The sequence below is a fragment of the Typopeltis vanoorti genome, chromosome 7 (assembly GCF_054136105.1).
Source record: "Typopeltis vanoorti isolate ZY-2024b chromosome 7, IOZ_Tvanoo_1.0, whole genome shotgun sequence".
Lineage (NCBI taxonomy): Eukaryota > Metazoa > Arthropoda > Arachnida > Uropygi > Thelyphonidae > Typopeltis > Typopeltis vanoorti.
The window spans coordinates 46,503,865-46,519,653 of record NC_143555.1 but is presented as its reverse complement, the minus strand read 5'-3'; the positions used below and the strand labels follow the sequence as shown (position 1 = coordinate 46,519,653).

Genomic DNA, 15,789 nt, shown 5'->3' with positions numbered 1-15,789 from the left:
TTTGAAGATGCTGGATAGAATTCCAGTGAAATATTAGCAATTAAGTCAATAAATAGTCATTTTCTTATCAATCTGTGTTTGCATCTATACCGTTAAAATCCAACAAAGAAGTAATCTGTTGATGTGTTTCTTAAAGAGTTGGAGATTGGTTGTACTTTGTGGAATAAAACAGTATGGGTGCAATTATTCTAAAGAAGAGAGGTGAATGGAATGAAAGGTGATGAGAAGTGTGTTCATTATGTTTGAAGTTGGGCAATGTACGATTATTGGCCAGTGGCTACTAGTTCTTACATGATTAGAAAAGCACATTTTTTTAAAGGCTGCAGAGGCTATAAATGTAATATGTTTTTGCTAGGATAAACTGGACATAAAGTCATCCCAACAAAAGAAAACTAATCGCTAAAGGAAAGTGAAACATTATCAAAAGAACATGAAAGAGATGCGAGATTTTTTTTTGCACGTAATAAGGCAGGTCTGAGTTTTTCTGGTATTGAAATTTAATAAGTTATCTTCACTCCATTTGATGATGGTGAAGAGATCAGTATTTAAGTCACTGATTATGGAAGATCTTTAGGCTTCTATCATTCAAATACCACAGGGTTTCTCGAATGAAGAGTACTGTCATTGACAAAACCATGAATAGGATTTCAAGTGAGTAAGTCAACGATGTAAAGGAGGAAGAGTGTGTTTCTTAAAGATATAGAAGTTGGTTGTACTTTGTGAGAAAACAGTATGAGTGTAATTATTCTAAAGAACAGAGGTGAATTGAATAAAGGAAGGTGATGAGAAGTGTGTTTAGAATGTTTGAAGTCGGGAAATGTATGAGTGTTGGTCAGTGTCAACTCTAGTTCTTACATGGTTAAAAAAACAAGCAAATTTTTTTAAAGGCTGAATGTAATATGTAGCACAGCCATCTGCCATGACATGTAATGAACAATCAGTGATGAAGCTGCAATCCAATCACAGGTAGCGGATGGAGAACATAAGATGGTAGCTTGTTCAGAAGGTCCCAATGACAAATATCATGAAATGCCTTTGAAATATCAAGAGCAACTACATGAGTTTTTCTAAATCTTTCGATGGCTGCATCCAAAAATGGGTAAGGTTAGCAAGGAGGTCAGCTGCAGAATGAGAATGGCGGAATCTATATTGGTGATCATTAAACAATCGATGGATCTCCTGGAGCGAGGAAACTAGCCATCACTTTTGAGAGCACTGAGGTGAGAGCAATGGGATGATAGATGGCTGCTTTTCTCTCCTATTTAAGGGAAGATCCAGCCTGCATCTTTCAGGTACAGGCTGGATAAAGGCTTGCATTCAAGCTGCTGGGTAGATGCCATATGAATATGAGAGCTTATATAGACAATGCAGGATAGGGATTAATTCTGGGGTTCAAGTTTTGAGCACAACTGAAGGAATTCCATCTGGACCAGGAACCTTATTAGAATTGAAATTAATCAGGATTTTCCTGATGTCCTTCTGGCACAAGATCAGAGGAGGTAAGAAATGGACAGTTTGTGGTAGTGCAGGAGGTGATTTTCCTCCTTGGTTGTATAAACAAGAGTTGAAGGAAAATACTAATGCCAGCAGGTCTGCCTTATCCTTGGGTGAGGTTATCATAGTATCATAAGGATGTGTGAGAGAGGTGGGGAAAAGGAAGAGCAGTCCGTGCGGTTAGCCAATAGGATGGGAATCGAGCCTAGGATACTCCTGGGGAAGGAGTGCCCTAGGCTCGATTCCTGTCGACAACGTGAGGGACTTAAGGATCTTTCTCAGCCATAGCAAAGTTAGCCGGTCTTGAGCATGGACAGCAGGGTTTTTATCCCCAGTTTATCTGGGGTTTTTCATCTCACAAGCAGGCAAACCGGACCTGTGAACACACAGGTTACAGTCAAAAAATACATACTTAATCCCTCATTGGGAGGTCTCAAACAGGCCTAAGGGGCGGTCGAGGAATGGGTGTACCCCACGAATAAATAAAAAAAAAAGGAAGAGCAGAAGTTATGCCCAACAGCCTTAGCAAGGGACCAAAAGACTTGATTGCCAGTTGAACAGAAGGCAAATTTATTGCATTTCTTCTTATGAAATCTGCTCTTGATCATTGATAACATTTTTTCACTGATAACTTGTTTCATGTGTAATGTAATGTAAGCTGAATGAGAAGCCCGAGTTTTTGATTTAAGCCACCCCATTTCTGTAATGGAACTAGAGAAGCACATTTTTTAGAGAACCAGAGCTTAGTAAGGATTGGGAGTTTGCAGTGGAGTGTGGAAAGAACTCTCATTCCAGGGAAGATTATTTCAGTTATTAGTTTAGTAGAGATGTTTGGATTAGGAGAGCAAAAACAGCAATCTGACCATGGAAAAGAAGCATAAAAATTCCAGACAATCATTACAGTTAGCACAACTGTAGGTGCCATTGGGAGACAACAGTCAACTTTGGCTGTGAGGGGGGGGAATGAACTGTAGAGAAGGAGACTTGGATAAGATTGTGGACAGAGTTGCCAAGAGGAGTGCAAACATCCACAGTGTATTTGGAGAGAAAGCTAGTTAAGAAAAGGTCTACATTATTAGATGAGTGATGAGGATTGTCTGTTATTCTTCTGGTTGGTAGGTTAACCTGACAGATCAAGACTGATGGCAAATTATTCAGCTTCCCTCATAGCTTGATCTGTGAAGTTGGAGAAGGGAAGCTAGTTAAAATTATGGATGTTCAAGTCTCCTATTAAGACCAACTCATATGGGCAACATGATCGTGAGAGTTAGGAGAGCAGTAAAGGCAGCAAATAAAGACTATAAAGTAAGTTAAGGAAATCTTGAGAAAGAGCAAAGCGAAAAAGAAGAGATTTAAGGCTGGATGGCCTTTGACAAGGGATATTAAATTTTATAAAAGCACATCTTCCTTAATTTTTTGCAGAATGCATCATGTAAGATATAGTTGAAGTAGTGGAGATGAGATGCAGTTTGAGGATACCAATTAGGATTCAGTTAAGAAAAAGGAGATCAGGTTTTGATGTCTGTGAGTAGTGGTGTATATCACTGATATTTGTATATTAATGCCACAAATGTTGATGAAACGGATGTGGAAGTTTTTTTTCCATTGGAAGAACTTTTTTTTGGGGGGGGGGGGGATATTTTATTATTTTTTACAATTTTGTTGCATTTTTCATATGTTTTTTGTTATTTTTATGGTCATTTTTTTTTAATATCTGCAGTTCAAACACTAGTATATCTATGATTGCCTTTAATGTTATAGTTGTTGCTTCAAGAAACAAAGAGCAGGGCATGCAGCTGAGTGAGGGATTTGTGTACATCACTCACACCTAGGGGGATGCCCAGACTCCAGTCTATGTGTGGCCTCAGACAGTGCAACCCTCAATAAACACCTCTAATTTGGTTTTCATCCAGACACAACCTGGCAGGATTATTTGCCAGCTGATCAGGAAGTCCTATTACAATCGGGTTCAGTCCATGCACTAACTGGTGACCAGTTGCGGAAAGTTGTTTTACTGCTATATGCTTAAATGGAGTAGATACTGGCTTCAATAATAATAATAACAACAGTGTGTTAGACATACTCAGAAAGGCCATCATCTGTTCTGCATATGGGGAGAGGGGGAAACAGAAGCTAGAGACCCTCAACTCTGAAGAGGAAACATGGCAGTAGCCACTTCAGACCTCCAAAAAGCAGAGTGGTGGTATTTCACTGGATAATAAAATATATCTACTACCCTAGAGGTCTAATTGGCATTCCTGAAACTAGGGAAGATTATGCATTTAAGTTGGCAATAATATCTTGCCAGAACCCCATTTGTGAAAATAGGTCATACCATGGGAAAGTGGAGATGATTTGGCTAGGAAAGGCTTTATATTGTATGATCAACAGTCCATAATGGTCAGACTTAGCTGACATTCTACACACTATAGAGAGTATTACAGCAAAGATTATATAGTGTTAATTAAATGATATGATTATACAGTGTTGATTAATGATATGATCATGATATGATAATTGATAACTATCATAATATTACTCTACACACCTGTGAAACTTTTACTGAAACTTATGGTTGAAAAATATTTTATCCTGAGTGGACATACAAGGGTAGTTCCATAAGTTTTTGGGCTGATTAACTTTTAGAGGTGATAGAAAGAAAACACCTGTGTTACTTTTCAACATAATCTCCCTTTACTTCAACACACTTTTCACATCTTTGAATTAACATTTCTATGCCCTTGAAAAAATAGTCCGTACTTTTGTCTGCAAAATGGCCTAAAACTACTCGTGCAGTTTGTGCAGGAGTAAAGCATAATATTCTACATTCATGATAGTATTTCTTTCCTTGAACTCAATCAAGAGAATTCCTGACAATCCCAAAATATTGTTGTCATGATCTTCTTGGTGGACTGAGTTGACCTTGGCAGCAGCGATTGGCCTTTTTGTGCCACATCCATGGATTCCCTTTTGGAAAGAGGATCATAATAAAGGACCATGGTTTCATCCCCGGGTGACAATGGATTCCAGCACTCTCTCTGATTCCCTTGGCAAAGCTCTAAAAACTTACAGGAACTCCTGAATTGAAGAGAGAGAAGTCGGGACACCCACCTTGCACTGACCTTCGTTATGTGAAGCTTCTCGTGAATGATGTGAAATACAGTTGTTATAGAAAGCCCCAACATTGCAAGATTTCACTGAGCTTCATCTCTCTTGTTGAGGAGGAACTGTCATTGACAGTTCCTCCTCAACGTACATATTACGCTGAAATGAAGTTTTGCAAGTGCTAATGATCTCTGAGCAAACCAATTCCATATGCTGTAAATTAAGCATACTTATTTGCAAAATTCATTCAATATACTATACAAACATAATCAAGTGCAAAAAGATCCATAAGTTATTACTCTATTGTTCCTTCACACTAGTCTATTTTCTCTCTGCAAAAAAACTGGCTAGAGAACATGTACTGAAAAACAAAGCAGATTATGGAAATAAGATTACCCATTCTCTTATTGCCAAATAATTAATTTTATAACAAGCCAAGTCTGATATTCACAGACCACTGGGACCCAATATGTAAAAAGGAAGATGGGATGGGTCAACTTCAACCATTAGTGTTTTCTTATAAATACCAATGCCATTTCCATTCACCATAAGTATTGGGCAGATAACTACTAGTTTTGTAATATGTATGTAAAGTTATTGCACTACATCATTCCCCACTTACCCGTTGGAAAGAAAATAAACAGTAAAACGATGACTACTGTAGTATCAGTGCAGTGTGATATTATCAAGCTAGCAATATTAGCTTTAGCTAAAGAAAAACAGGAACTGAAGAAAATTTGGATAACTGCTTCATTGCAATGCTTATTTATTACTTCACTTATCTATTCAAATAGCACACGATGTGCACAGTGTACTACAGGATAGTTCTAGTGAGGGAAAAAAAAACATATTTGAAGGATTGAAGATATGATTCAGCAAGTGAGCCTCTGTGGCTTAATCATTAACAATGTTGCCCTTTGGTAAGAAAGATCTGGGTTTGAATCTCATGTATGATGCAAAGAATCTTTACATAGGCTTTTCAATCAAAGGTTGGTTGGTTGATCTTATATGGAGGTGGAAATTGTTTTTCATCCTAGAAACTCAGGTTTCTTCTCCCTCAAAACAGACAAACCAGTCAGAAGATATGCACCATTCACAGAAAAAATTATATTACAACTAACAGCAATACTTAAATAAGATTGTGCCATATCCATCCACATGGACCTTATGGCCTTATCATGCTACAGTATGTACCCACTACTCATTTGAGTTGGAATATAAATTAATTGCATTCACCTCATTGAATGCACATTACATGAAGTACATGAGGTAGCAAAAGACTGCTACTAAGTGAGAAATAATTCAGGGTTAATATGATATAGTGATGAATCAAAAGTTATTTGCATATTTTCCTTCATTATTATTATTATTACGTGACACCTCCAAGGAGTCCAAAGACTCATTGAGGGAGGGCACCCGCTCCACAACTACAGTGAACCGTAACTACCATCATCTACACCAATGCCATCTACTGGCCACCACCACCAGTATTTTCACAGATAACTAGAAACATCCATGCCCGTTGCAGAATTCGAACCCACAGTCTTTTGGCTGGAGAGCGGATATGCTAACCACTTGGCCAACCAGGCCGGCTTATTATACATGTCGTCGTCTGAGCAATTCAGGTATAATCTTTTTTCGTCCTGTTCCTGCTCTGCAGATGAAGCTGATCTTTCCATCTGAGTCTTGGACATCTGAGGTCTCTTCTTCCTGTAGGTTTATATTTACATGCTAGTTTGGGAATCCTATTGTTATTCATCCTTTCTATGTGGTGTAGCCAATTTTGCTGATATTCTTCAGTTTCTTGTACAATGTTTTCTGTATCTAATCATTCTCTTATTTCTGTGTTTTTCTTTTTATCTAATCTGGTGAGTCCCATGAGAGGTCTTAGAAACTCTATCTGTGCTGCTTCCAATCTTTGTCTGTTTTTTTGTTTTAGAATCCAAGTTTCACTTCCAAATTTGAGAGATGGTTTAGAGGTCATATTATGTAATCTTAATTGCATTTCTTTAGTCATTTGTTTTCCAAAATTTCTTTTAATTATGCCATTCATTCTATTGTAAATTTGTAGTCTTGTTTCCAATTGTGAATCAGTATTGTATTGTGAGATTATATTTCCTAAGTATTTGAATTCTGTAACTTGTTATATTATTTTATTGTTAAGCATAATTTTGACATTTTGAATGGTGTTTCCACACATTGCCATAGCTTTTGTTTTAGAGATATTCATTTAAAATTTTTTTGCTATTTCATTTAGATGGTTAGTTGCAATTTGGAGTTTATCTTCTGAATTTGAAATTAGTACTTGATCATCTGCATCAAGTATTGTGTTTAGCTGTTTATTATTTGTTAGTTTAATTCCATCTTTAACAGTTGTTTTCCATTCTTTTAGGATTCTGTTTATATAAATGTTGAATAGGATTGAGGATAAGCCACAACCTTGTCTAACTCCTTTATTTATAGTTATAGCTTCCAATAGTGTTCCATCTGCAAATTTTTGTTTCTCTGTATAGACTTTTTTATTGCTTTAATTAATTTAGGAGGTATTTTATCGTTTTGTAATATTTTCCAGAGTAGATTTTTGTTCAAGTTATCATACGCCTTTTCGTAGTCAATAAATAGAAGAAAAGTGGGCAGGTTAAATTATTTTCTTTTTTCTATGATTTGTTGCATTGTGAATGAGGCATCTGTGCATCCTCTCCCTCTTCTAAAACCACATTGTTCTTCTTCTAAATATTTTCTATATATTTAATTAGTCTGTTCTTTAAAATGTTTGCATATAGTTTAGATGCTGTTATTAAGAGAGTAATGCCTCTGTAATTTCCACATTTGTCCTTGAGATCTTTTTTGTGAATATTTATTACTACATCAGTTTCCCATTCTTTTTTATTATCATTATTATACATGTAATGAAAACAATTATATTAAAAAACAAACAAACCAGCTAATGCCTTTTATTCCCTTATAGGGATAGGCGAGGCCTTTTTAAATCCTATCTAACTTTAGGAGACTGGGTGGGTAGTTCAATCTCCAGCAGTAGCCAATCAGAGATAGGTATAAGTGACAACCAATGAAGAGAATGGCAAACAAGTGCTGCCATCTCTTGGTACCAATCCTAACAGGATATATTCTTGTTTAAAATAGTGTGGGTTCTATGGTTGATTTTCTTGCACTGGATGGAAAACCCAAGTTTCCAGGAGAAAAAACCTGCTTGATCATACCAGAGATAGACTAACTCAGGAACCAGTTCAAGAAAGCTTAGAAAACGTTCTTCCAGTTAGCAACTAAATTTGAACTTAGGTCTATCTTTGAGCAGCCTAGTGTGGGGATGCAGGCGTCAATTATATTTCATTATATTTTAAATATGTCACAAAAAAGAAAGCTGTGAAAAAATAGAATAATAAAGCATTTTTATATTTTCTGTACAATACTTACCTTTTCATGAGGTAGGAACTCTTTGCTAAGGCCAAAATCAGTAAGGACAATGTGACCCTGAGCATCCAGTAGGATGTTTTCTAGCTTTATATCCCTGTATATTATCCCTAACTAGAATTTTTAAATCAAATATCAATTTATATTATACTTATCAAGAAAAATATATTTATTAAGCTGCAGTAAATATAGAACATAAAAAGGCACAAAATAAATAAATAAAAAAAAACAGCAGTGGTATCAGATATTTTAACAAAATATTTATCAGTACACATAAAAATTATAGTATGAATAACAGAGGTTAAAAGGTTAAATTCTTTCATTATCTGACTCATATACACAAATTATAAACTGTTTGAATCGCCATTAAAAATGAAAAACTAGTGTTACTGGTGAAATTGTGAAAACATCTCACATACTGCATGATTGTAGCAGTGGAAAAAATAAACTGGGTCTTTCTTCTGGAGTTCAAGACAAGTATTTTATTTTATTTTATTTTTTTTTTTTTTTTGTGCTTCAATCTTCCAATAAGCAATTCAGTGTAGTAATAGCACTGCGTATCATGTCACAAACACCTGGTTGATAGAACTTAGCAAAGTGAGCACTTCTTATTTGAGCAATCTCGACCACTTCTAGCACAAGAGTACCACCTGCATTCACTGAAGTTATTCTTCCACATTAATTATTTTATTCTACTTGCAAGAACAGCAATAAAAATGTTTTGGGTAGCTTTTAGCATGCATGGCCAATTTCTTTTCATACTCTGATTTGGCTTTTTGTACCATACTTCTAACTTTTCTAGCCTGCATTTTATAACAGCTCTCACTCTTATTCTCATGATATTCTTTCCACAGCTATTTTTTTTTATGGATCTCTTGCTTAATAAGGTTGCACATACATTTTATTCCTACCCTATCTGTTCTTCAAACTTTATGGACATATTCAGATCTGCCTCATTTAAGCACCTTTTCAAAGCATGATGTATTGCTAATATCCTTCCCATTCAGTAAATGATACCGGACTAAAATTAGTATTCTCCTGAGTTTTGTCGTAATTTCCAGCTTTGTTGTTCAGCATGTAACCTGTGGTAATTGGAACATCCATTTAGTTAGCTACTTCGCAGAACAGTATGGCACAATCACCGACAACTGGTGGAAAAACATTCATATTCTTAACTGAGATCCCTTCTGATGCTACGATCAAATCTAATGCTCTTTGACTTCAAGTTTCTTCCATGCCGCTTGAGAAAGATGACTTGCAACAGCTCAATAAATTCTCCTTCATTCTTATTATATACAAGAAAACCTCGCTTAACATGATTAATTAATCCATCAATTAATGCACACTAAGAGAAATCATGTTAAGCAAATACAATAAATGATAGGAATAATTATAATTCATCCATCAGTTAGCATAAATTTGGAAAAAAAAATTAGAGTATAAGCTATATTAAACAATAAAATCATCAAAGTTCTGATCCTGACAGGATCAGATCTTCACTTTACGACAAATAGTCGAGAAAGCATGGGAATATAACAAAGATCTGTATTTAAGTTTTGTCGATTTGGAAAAGGCATATGACAAGGTGCCAAGAGAGAAGCTATTCAATACGCTGCAGTTATATGGTGTCAATGGGGCATTGTATCAAGCAATACTTAGTCTTTATTTGAGTTGTAAGTCAGCAGTTAGAATTGAAGGAAGTACAGGAAGATGGTTTAATGTTAAATCTGGTGTGAGACAAGGATGTACATTATCCCCTCTGTTATTCATTATCTATATGGATCACATTATGAAGGAAAGTGGTATTAAACCTGATATCAAAATTGGAGATGTTAATGTCAGCTCTTTGCTTTATGCGGATGATGTTATACTTCTAAATAAATCCGCTACAAGCTGCAAGATTCTCTGTCTAAATTGAATAGCTGTTGTAATAGATATGGTATGAAGGTCAGCAATAAAAAGACAAAGACAATGAAAATAGGCAGAATCATTGAAAATATCAACTGTGTTGTGAATGGAGAACCTGTGGAACAAGTAAAACATTTCAGCTACTTAGGCACAATTTTTACTGAAGATGGTAAATTAAATATAGAAATAGACAACAGAATCAGCAAAGCTGGTATGGTGGGAAGTCAATTGAATAAATTCATATGGAATAAGAGAGAAATTAGTCGGAACACTAAATTAGCTGTATACAAGACAGTGTTCAAACCAGTTTTAACTTATGGATCTGAGAGCTGGGTCAGAAGTAAAAACACTTGACCAAAGACTAGAGATTGCAGATATGAGAGTCCTGAGAAAGATTAGAGGCGTGAACAGATGGCATCAATGGCAATATCATGTTAAAAATGAGGATATTAGGAAAGAACTTGACATTGTCAGCATCCAGGAATGCATTAGCAGAGCTAATCTCAGGTGGTATGGTCACTTAAATAGAATGGGAGGGGAAAGATTAGCAAAACGAGTGTTCTCTGCCAGGTTGGCAGGAAAACGACCCAGAGGAAGACCAAGATATAGGTGGATTGATACGGTACAAAATGCCTTAGACGATAGAAATATAAGATCTGATAATGTTGGAGTCTTGACAAGTAACAGACTGATTTGGAGGAAAATTGTAGATAGGAAGTTAGTAATGATGTAATTTTTTCATGTAGTACTGTTATATCCTGTATACCCTTGAGGGTACATGGCAGGAATTTGATGATGATGATGATGATCATCATCATCAAAGTTAATAAAACCAATTGCTTAAATTTTTATGTAATGTCTAAACATTTGATTCAGCTACTTTTTTATAAAAAAATTAAGTAAATATGTTTGAATCGTGCTCGACTTTTTCATCTTGTCATGCAATTTGCGATAGCTAGCAATCACTTTATCAAGGTTTAGGCAAACTTCGAAGCTTCGTTCCTGTCAGGATCAGCATCAAACAAAATTTCCTTAGCATGCTCCATGTGATTGAAAACTAGCAAGTTCTTTTGCAGTTAGCCTCTTAGTTGTAACATTCTCTTCTTGTTCACCCTCCTTATCTTCTTTATACGCACACTGTTCTTCTAGTTGAAGGAGATTATTCTCGCTTAAATGTTCTGAGTGGGAATCGAGCAAGTTTCTCAACATCTTCATTATTCGGTTCATGAAATCCAAGTTCTTTTCCAATTGTGCTGATTTCTTCAATAATGCTAAATCTTGGATTTTGCGCACGATAAACTAACATAGGCTTGAGTTTAAAGTCGCCTTCTGCATTGCCTCCTAATAAAAGTGTATAACAATTTTTGATACTTTGTATCCTGGTTGAGATGCTTTAGTTTTAGCTAAGAAAGTTTTTGTTGGCATACACTTCCAAAAGAGACCAATTTTGTTGACGTTGAATATTTGCCCATCGTCATAATTACTCTCCTGAATTATCCTTTGCAATTCTTCAGGAAACTTGGGCACAGAATCTTCATCAGCACTAGCAGATTCCCCAGTTATTCTTATGTTATGCACTTCAGTTCAATTTTTAAAATGGTCAAACCATCCTAAACTCACAGTAAAGCTTTCACATTCCTCTTGAAATTTGGTCTCTTTCAATGAGGTAAAATATTGAGAGCTTTTGCCTGAATATTCCCTGTACTAAGAGGTATTCTTTTTTGGTTATAATTTCGCGTTATGTAAAATTTTGCATAACGTAAAAAAACACGCTAACTGATTAATCACTCACTTAAAGCGGAAAATAGCATCATTTCACTCAATTGTGCTAACTGATTATTGCGCATAATGAATTTGTGTTAAGCGAGGTTTTCCTGTATACTCCAGGTGACCTTTAATATGAAGGCTGAAACATCAGGAAATTAAAGTAATTATTGGCAATGATGCGGAGGACACTGACTTGTAGAAGTAAAGAGATTTTGGTAACATTGTATAAGGCTCTGATTAGCTCATATATGGACTACTGTGCACAGATTTGGTCATCTGGTTTTCAAAAGGATGATGAGGTATCGGAGAGGGTCTAAAGGCAGTTGACCAAAATAGTTTGATCTCTGGAATGTTGAATATGAAAAGATTGAGAGATGCAATTTGCAGAGTTTAGTGGTTAGCAGGAAGAGCGGTGATATGATAGAGATGTACAATTTGGTAAGGGTTGTTATAGGATTAACGTTGAAGAGGTTTTCATCAAACGGTGGGAGATTGGGGGGGGGGGGAGAACAAGAGGTCATGTCTGGAAGCTGTATAAAGAGGGTGTGAGCAATGGAATGAGAAACAGGTGTTTTGCATGGAGAGTTGTAAAGTCTGCAGAGAATTTCGAATGTGTTTAAGGTACAGTATGATGAGCTAGATCATCACTCTGGATTGTGTATGACAAAAGGGACCTCCTAGCTGAGTCTGTGACTTCATGAGGTCTTAGGATAATAATAACAATAATAAATAAATAATAATTATTATTATTCCTAATACGGTTGTAGTCTCCATAATTTATCAAAATGAAAATTATGCGATTTCTCTTCTACCCAATCTATATTTGAATAATTTAAGTCACACAAAATAATTACTCATTTAGTACCCATCAGGATAATTTGGCGATGCATTTTATCATTGCCAGCAACTAAACCCCCCAGGTCTGTAGCAAAACCTACTATTTATTTTATCCTGTTAGTCTCAACTTCACACCAAATAGCCACAAACTCATGGATACATGGGACACTATTGCCTTCATGATTTTCTACCCTAACTGGACACAAAACATCTGCTAGCATTAGTAGTACCCCCCCCCCTTCTTCTCTTCTGTTCCTTCCTAAAAATACTATACTTTACATTGAATTCCAATTACTACATCTGACTCTGATGTCTAGAAAGATATCTAGAAAAACAAAAAGATGTGTACCTCTGCTTCATTGATTACAAAAAGGCATTCGACAATGTTCAACATGAACAATTAATTGAAATCCTTTCAAAAATAGGCATGGATGGAAAAGACATTAGGCTAATAACTAATCTTTACTGGGAACAGACTGCATCTTTGAGAATAAATAAAGAGAGACCTCAGAAGAATTCCCAGTTCAGAAAGGTGTGAGACAAGGCTGTGTCTTTTCCCCGATTCTCTTTAACCTGTACACAGAAGAAATATTTAATAAAATTAGTAGCCCCCAAAGGAATCACTGTAGGGGAGGGGGTAGAAATATTAATAACCTAAGATATGCAGATGACATGGTTCTTCTAGCTGAAAACAAATATGACCTCAAAACTCTTATTGATGAAACCCTCAAGTACAGCGAACAGTATGGCCTCGGTTTCAACTTTAAAAAGACAAAAAGCATGATAATTTCAAGAGAAAAGGAAATACCAAAAATATGCATCAATATAAAAGGAAATAAATTAGAAACAGCTGCAAAACATACATATACCTCAGACACTTGATCACAGAGAATGGCAGGACAAAAGATGAAATTAGAAAAAGGATTGAAATTGCAAGGTCAACTTTCAACAGTATGAAAAATCTACTAACATCTAGAGAATTAAATCTGAAAACAAGACTAAGAATCTCCAAATGCTACATATGGTCTACATTATTATATGGAGTAGAGACACGGACACTCTCTAATCTGTTTGAAAAAACTGGCAACCTTTGACATGTGGATGCTGCGAAGAATTATGAGGATATCATGGAAAGACAAATGAAAAGGTATACTAGAGATGGTAGGCATAAACAGGAGCCTGATGAAAGAAATTAAAAAGAGGAAAGTCAGCTATTTTGGACATATTCTGAGACATAACTGCCTACAAAGGACACTTCTCAAAGGAACTGTTGAGGGAAAGAGAAAGAGAGGAAGACAAAGACTGGAGTGGATGAAAAATATAGAAGACTGGACCTATCTCTCATATGAGGAATGCAGCAGAGAGGAACAGAATAGGACATGGTGGAGACACATGGTAGTCAATCTCCTAGGGAGAAGACACCTGACAGGACAGGAAATCTGACTCTGATAGCCAGGTTTCACCATTCACTAATGCCAATAATCTTAGGCCAAAACATATTCACTAGGCAACAAACTCAACCCCCTTTGTTTCTGCAGCTTCTTGCATTTGTGTATCGACATAACAAGTTACCTCCTGGCTTTTTTTTTTGTGAACTTATATCTACAGTCTGCTTGAACCAGTTGAGCAATCATGAACACACTCAAAAAGTTTGAACCCAAAATCATATCATTGTCAAGTTTGCATACCATAGCTGAACTTACATACTCACATTCTTGCCAGTCCTCCCACTCTCTGCATAGGTGTCAAACCAATTAATAATTTCTCCATGCTCCTGGTACCAAATCCCATCAAGCTGATAGTAATAATTACAATTCTGCACAGGCTTCATAGAATTTAGTGAAATCTGATGTGTAGTATCTTTTATAGCACTTCATCATGTTATTTCAATCAAATCTTTTGCAGTGGTGCTATTGATATACTCTGATCAACAGAACTTTTTTTAAATATCATAAATGTCAGGTACACTGTAATATACTAGTGAAAACATCGCTAGTATTATTACAGTGTACCTGACATTTATGTTATTTAAAAAGAAATGCTGATAATTGAAACATAACACAGAATAATTTTAAATTATATCATATATGAACATTTGTAAGAGCCTGTTACTTTTACATATACTGGCCAAATGATCATGCGTAGTACAGTAAGTTTTCAGTAAAAAAGACTATAAAAAATACTGTAAGACTGTAAAAAAGAAAACAGACCTGTTCATAATATGAACAAGTCTGTTTTCTTTTTTACAGTCTTAGGTTCAAGACTAGTTAATGAAATATTTTCATTGCTTTAAATGGACTCATTTTTATTGGCAAAATGACAATTATTCCCCTCCCATCTTGATGAAATTTAATAACATCAATGGTATTTAGAATCACAGTTAAAATCAGTCACTTCAAACTGGAAATTTTATTGACAAAATTATGTCTATTACTCATGCCAAAAACAGTGAAAGTTCATTATATGATAATCTTATTATACCAGAGAATTGTAAATAGTCTAAAGAAATGATTCACTAGCAATGCAAAGTTAAGAAATAGAAATAACATAGCGTAAATTATATCATGTACCTTGTGAAGATGCTCAAGTGCCAAAATAATCTCTCCTATATATATTTTGACTTCATCTTCTGTAAAATGATCCCTCTGGTACAGATGTGTGAACAGTTCACCTCCACTAACATAATCTATTTAAAAAATAAAGGGTACATTCAGAAAAAAGAAAAGATTTAATAATCAAGTGCAGCATTTTATTATGATTAAAGAATTCATAGAATACAACTTGACAAAAAAAGATTACATTATCAATATCTGGCCTTCAGTTAGAAAAGTATTTTCAAGATAAAGCAGTCTAAATGTTATTACAATGGTACATAATAGAGAAAACTATAAAGGCATGAAACATTCAGAGTTCATTTGTGGTGCAAAGCTACATAAATGGGAGGAGACTTCCACATACCTAAGAAATGCAGAGAAATGGAGATTTTGACTTAATGTCCAATCATCATGATACCTGGATACTGAATGAATGAGGACAGGATGCAATGTGGTATGGAGATAAACAATTGTATTCTGCACTGGCTTAAATCAAAAACAAAATGATGGTACAATGTGATGATTCATGTCAACTAAAGGTACAGCTCTGGTTAAACAAGGTCCTCCTCCCCTCCACTGTTTTCATCAGAAAATCATGGCGAATGATTCAAAGTCAGTTAATAGAACAGACTCAACCCCAGCTGAATTTAAG

General features: G+C 35.5%; 1 protein-coding gene across 3 annotated transcripts in view; it reads right to left on the bottom strand.

Annotated features, from left to right (window-relative positions):
• Positions 1–15,789, bottom strand: part of LOC150104645 (ribosomal protein S6 kinase alpha-5-like) — a 547,165-nt gene that overhangs the window by 114,025 nt on the left and 417,351 nt on the right. For all 3 annotated transcript variants that reach the window (XM_090395839.1, XM_090395841.1, XM_090395840.1), the window contains 2 exons: positions 15,114–15,229; positions 8,035–8,145 (listed from right to left, as the gene is read on the bottom strand). In XM_090395839.1, the coding sequence (XP_090251965.1) occupies positions 8,035–8,145; positions 15,114–15,229 (227 nt within the window). The remainder of the gene's footprint in view (positions 1–8,034; positions 8,146–15,113; positions 15,230–15,789) is intronic.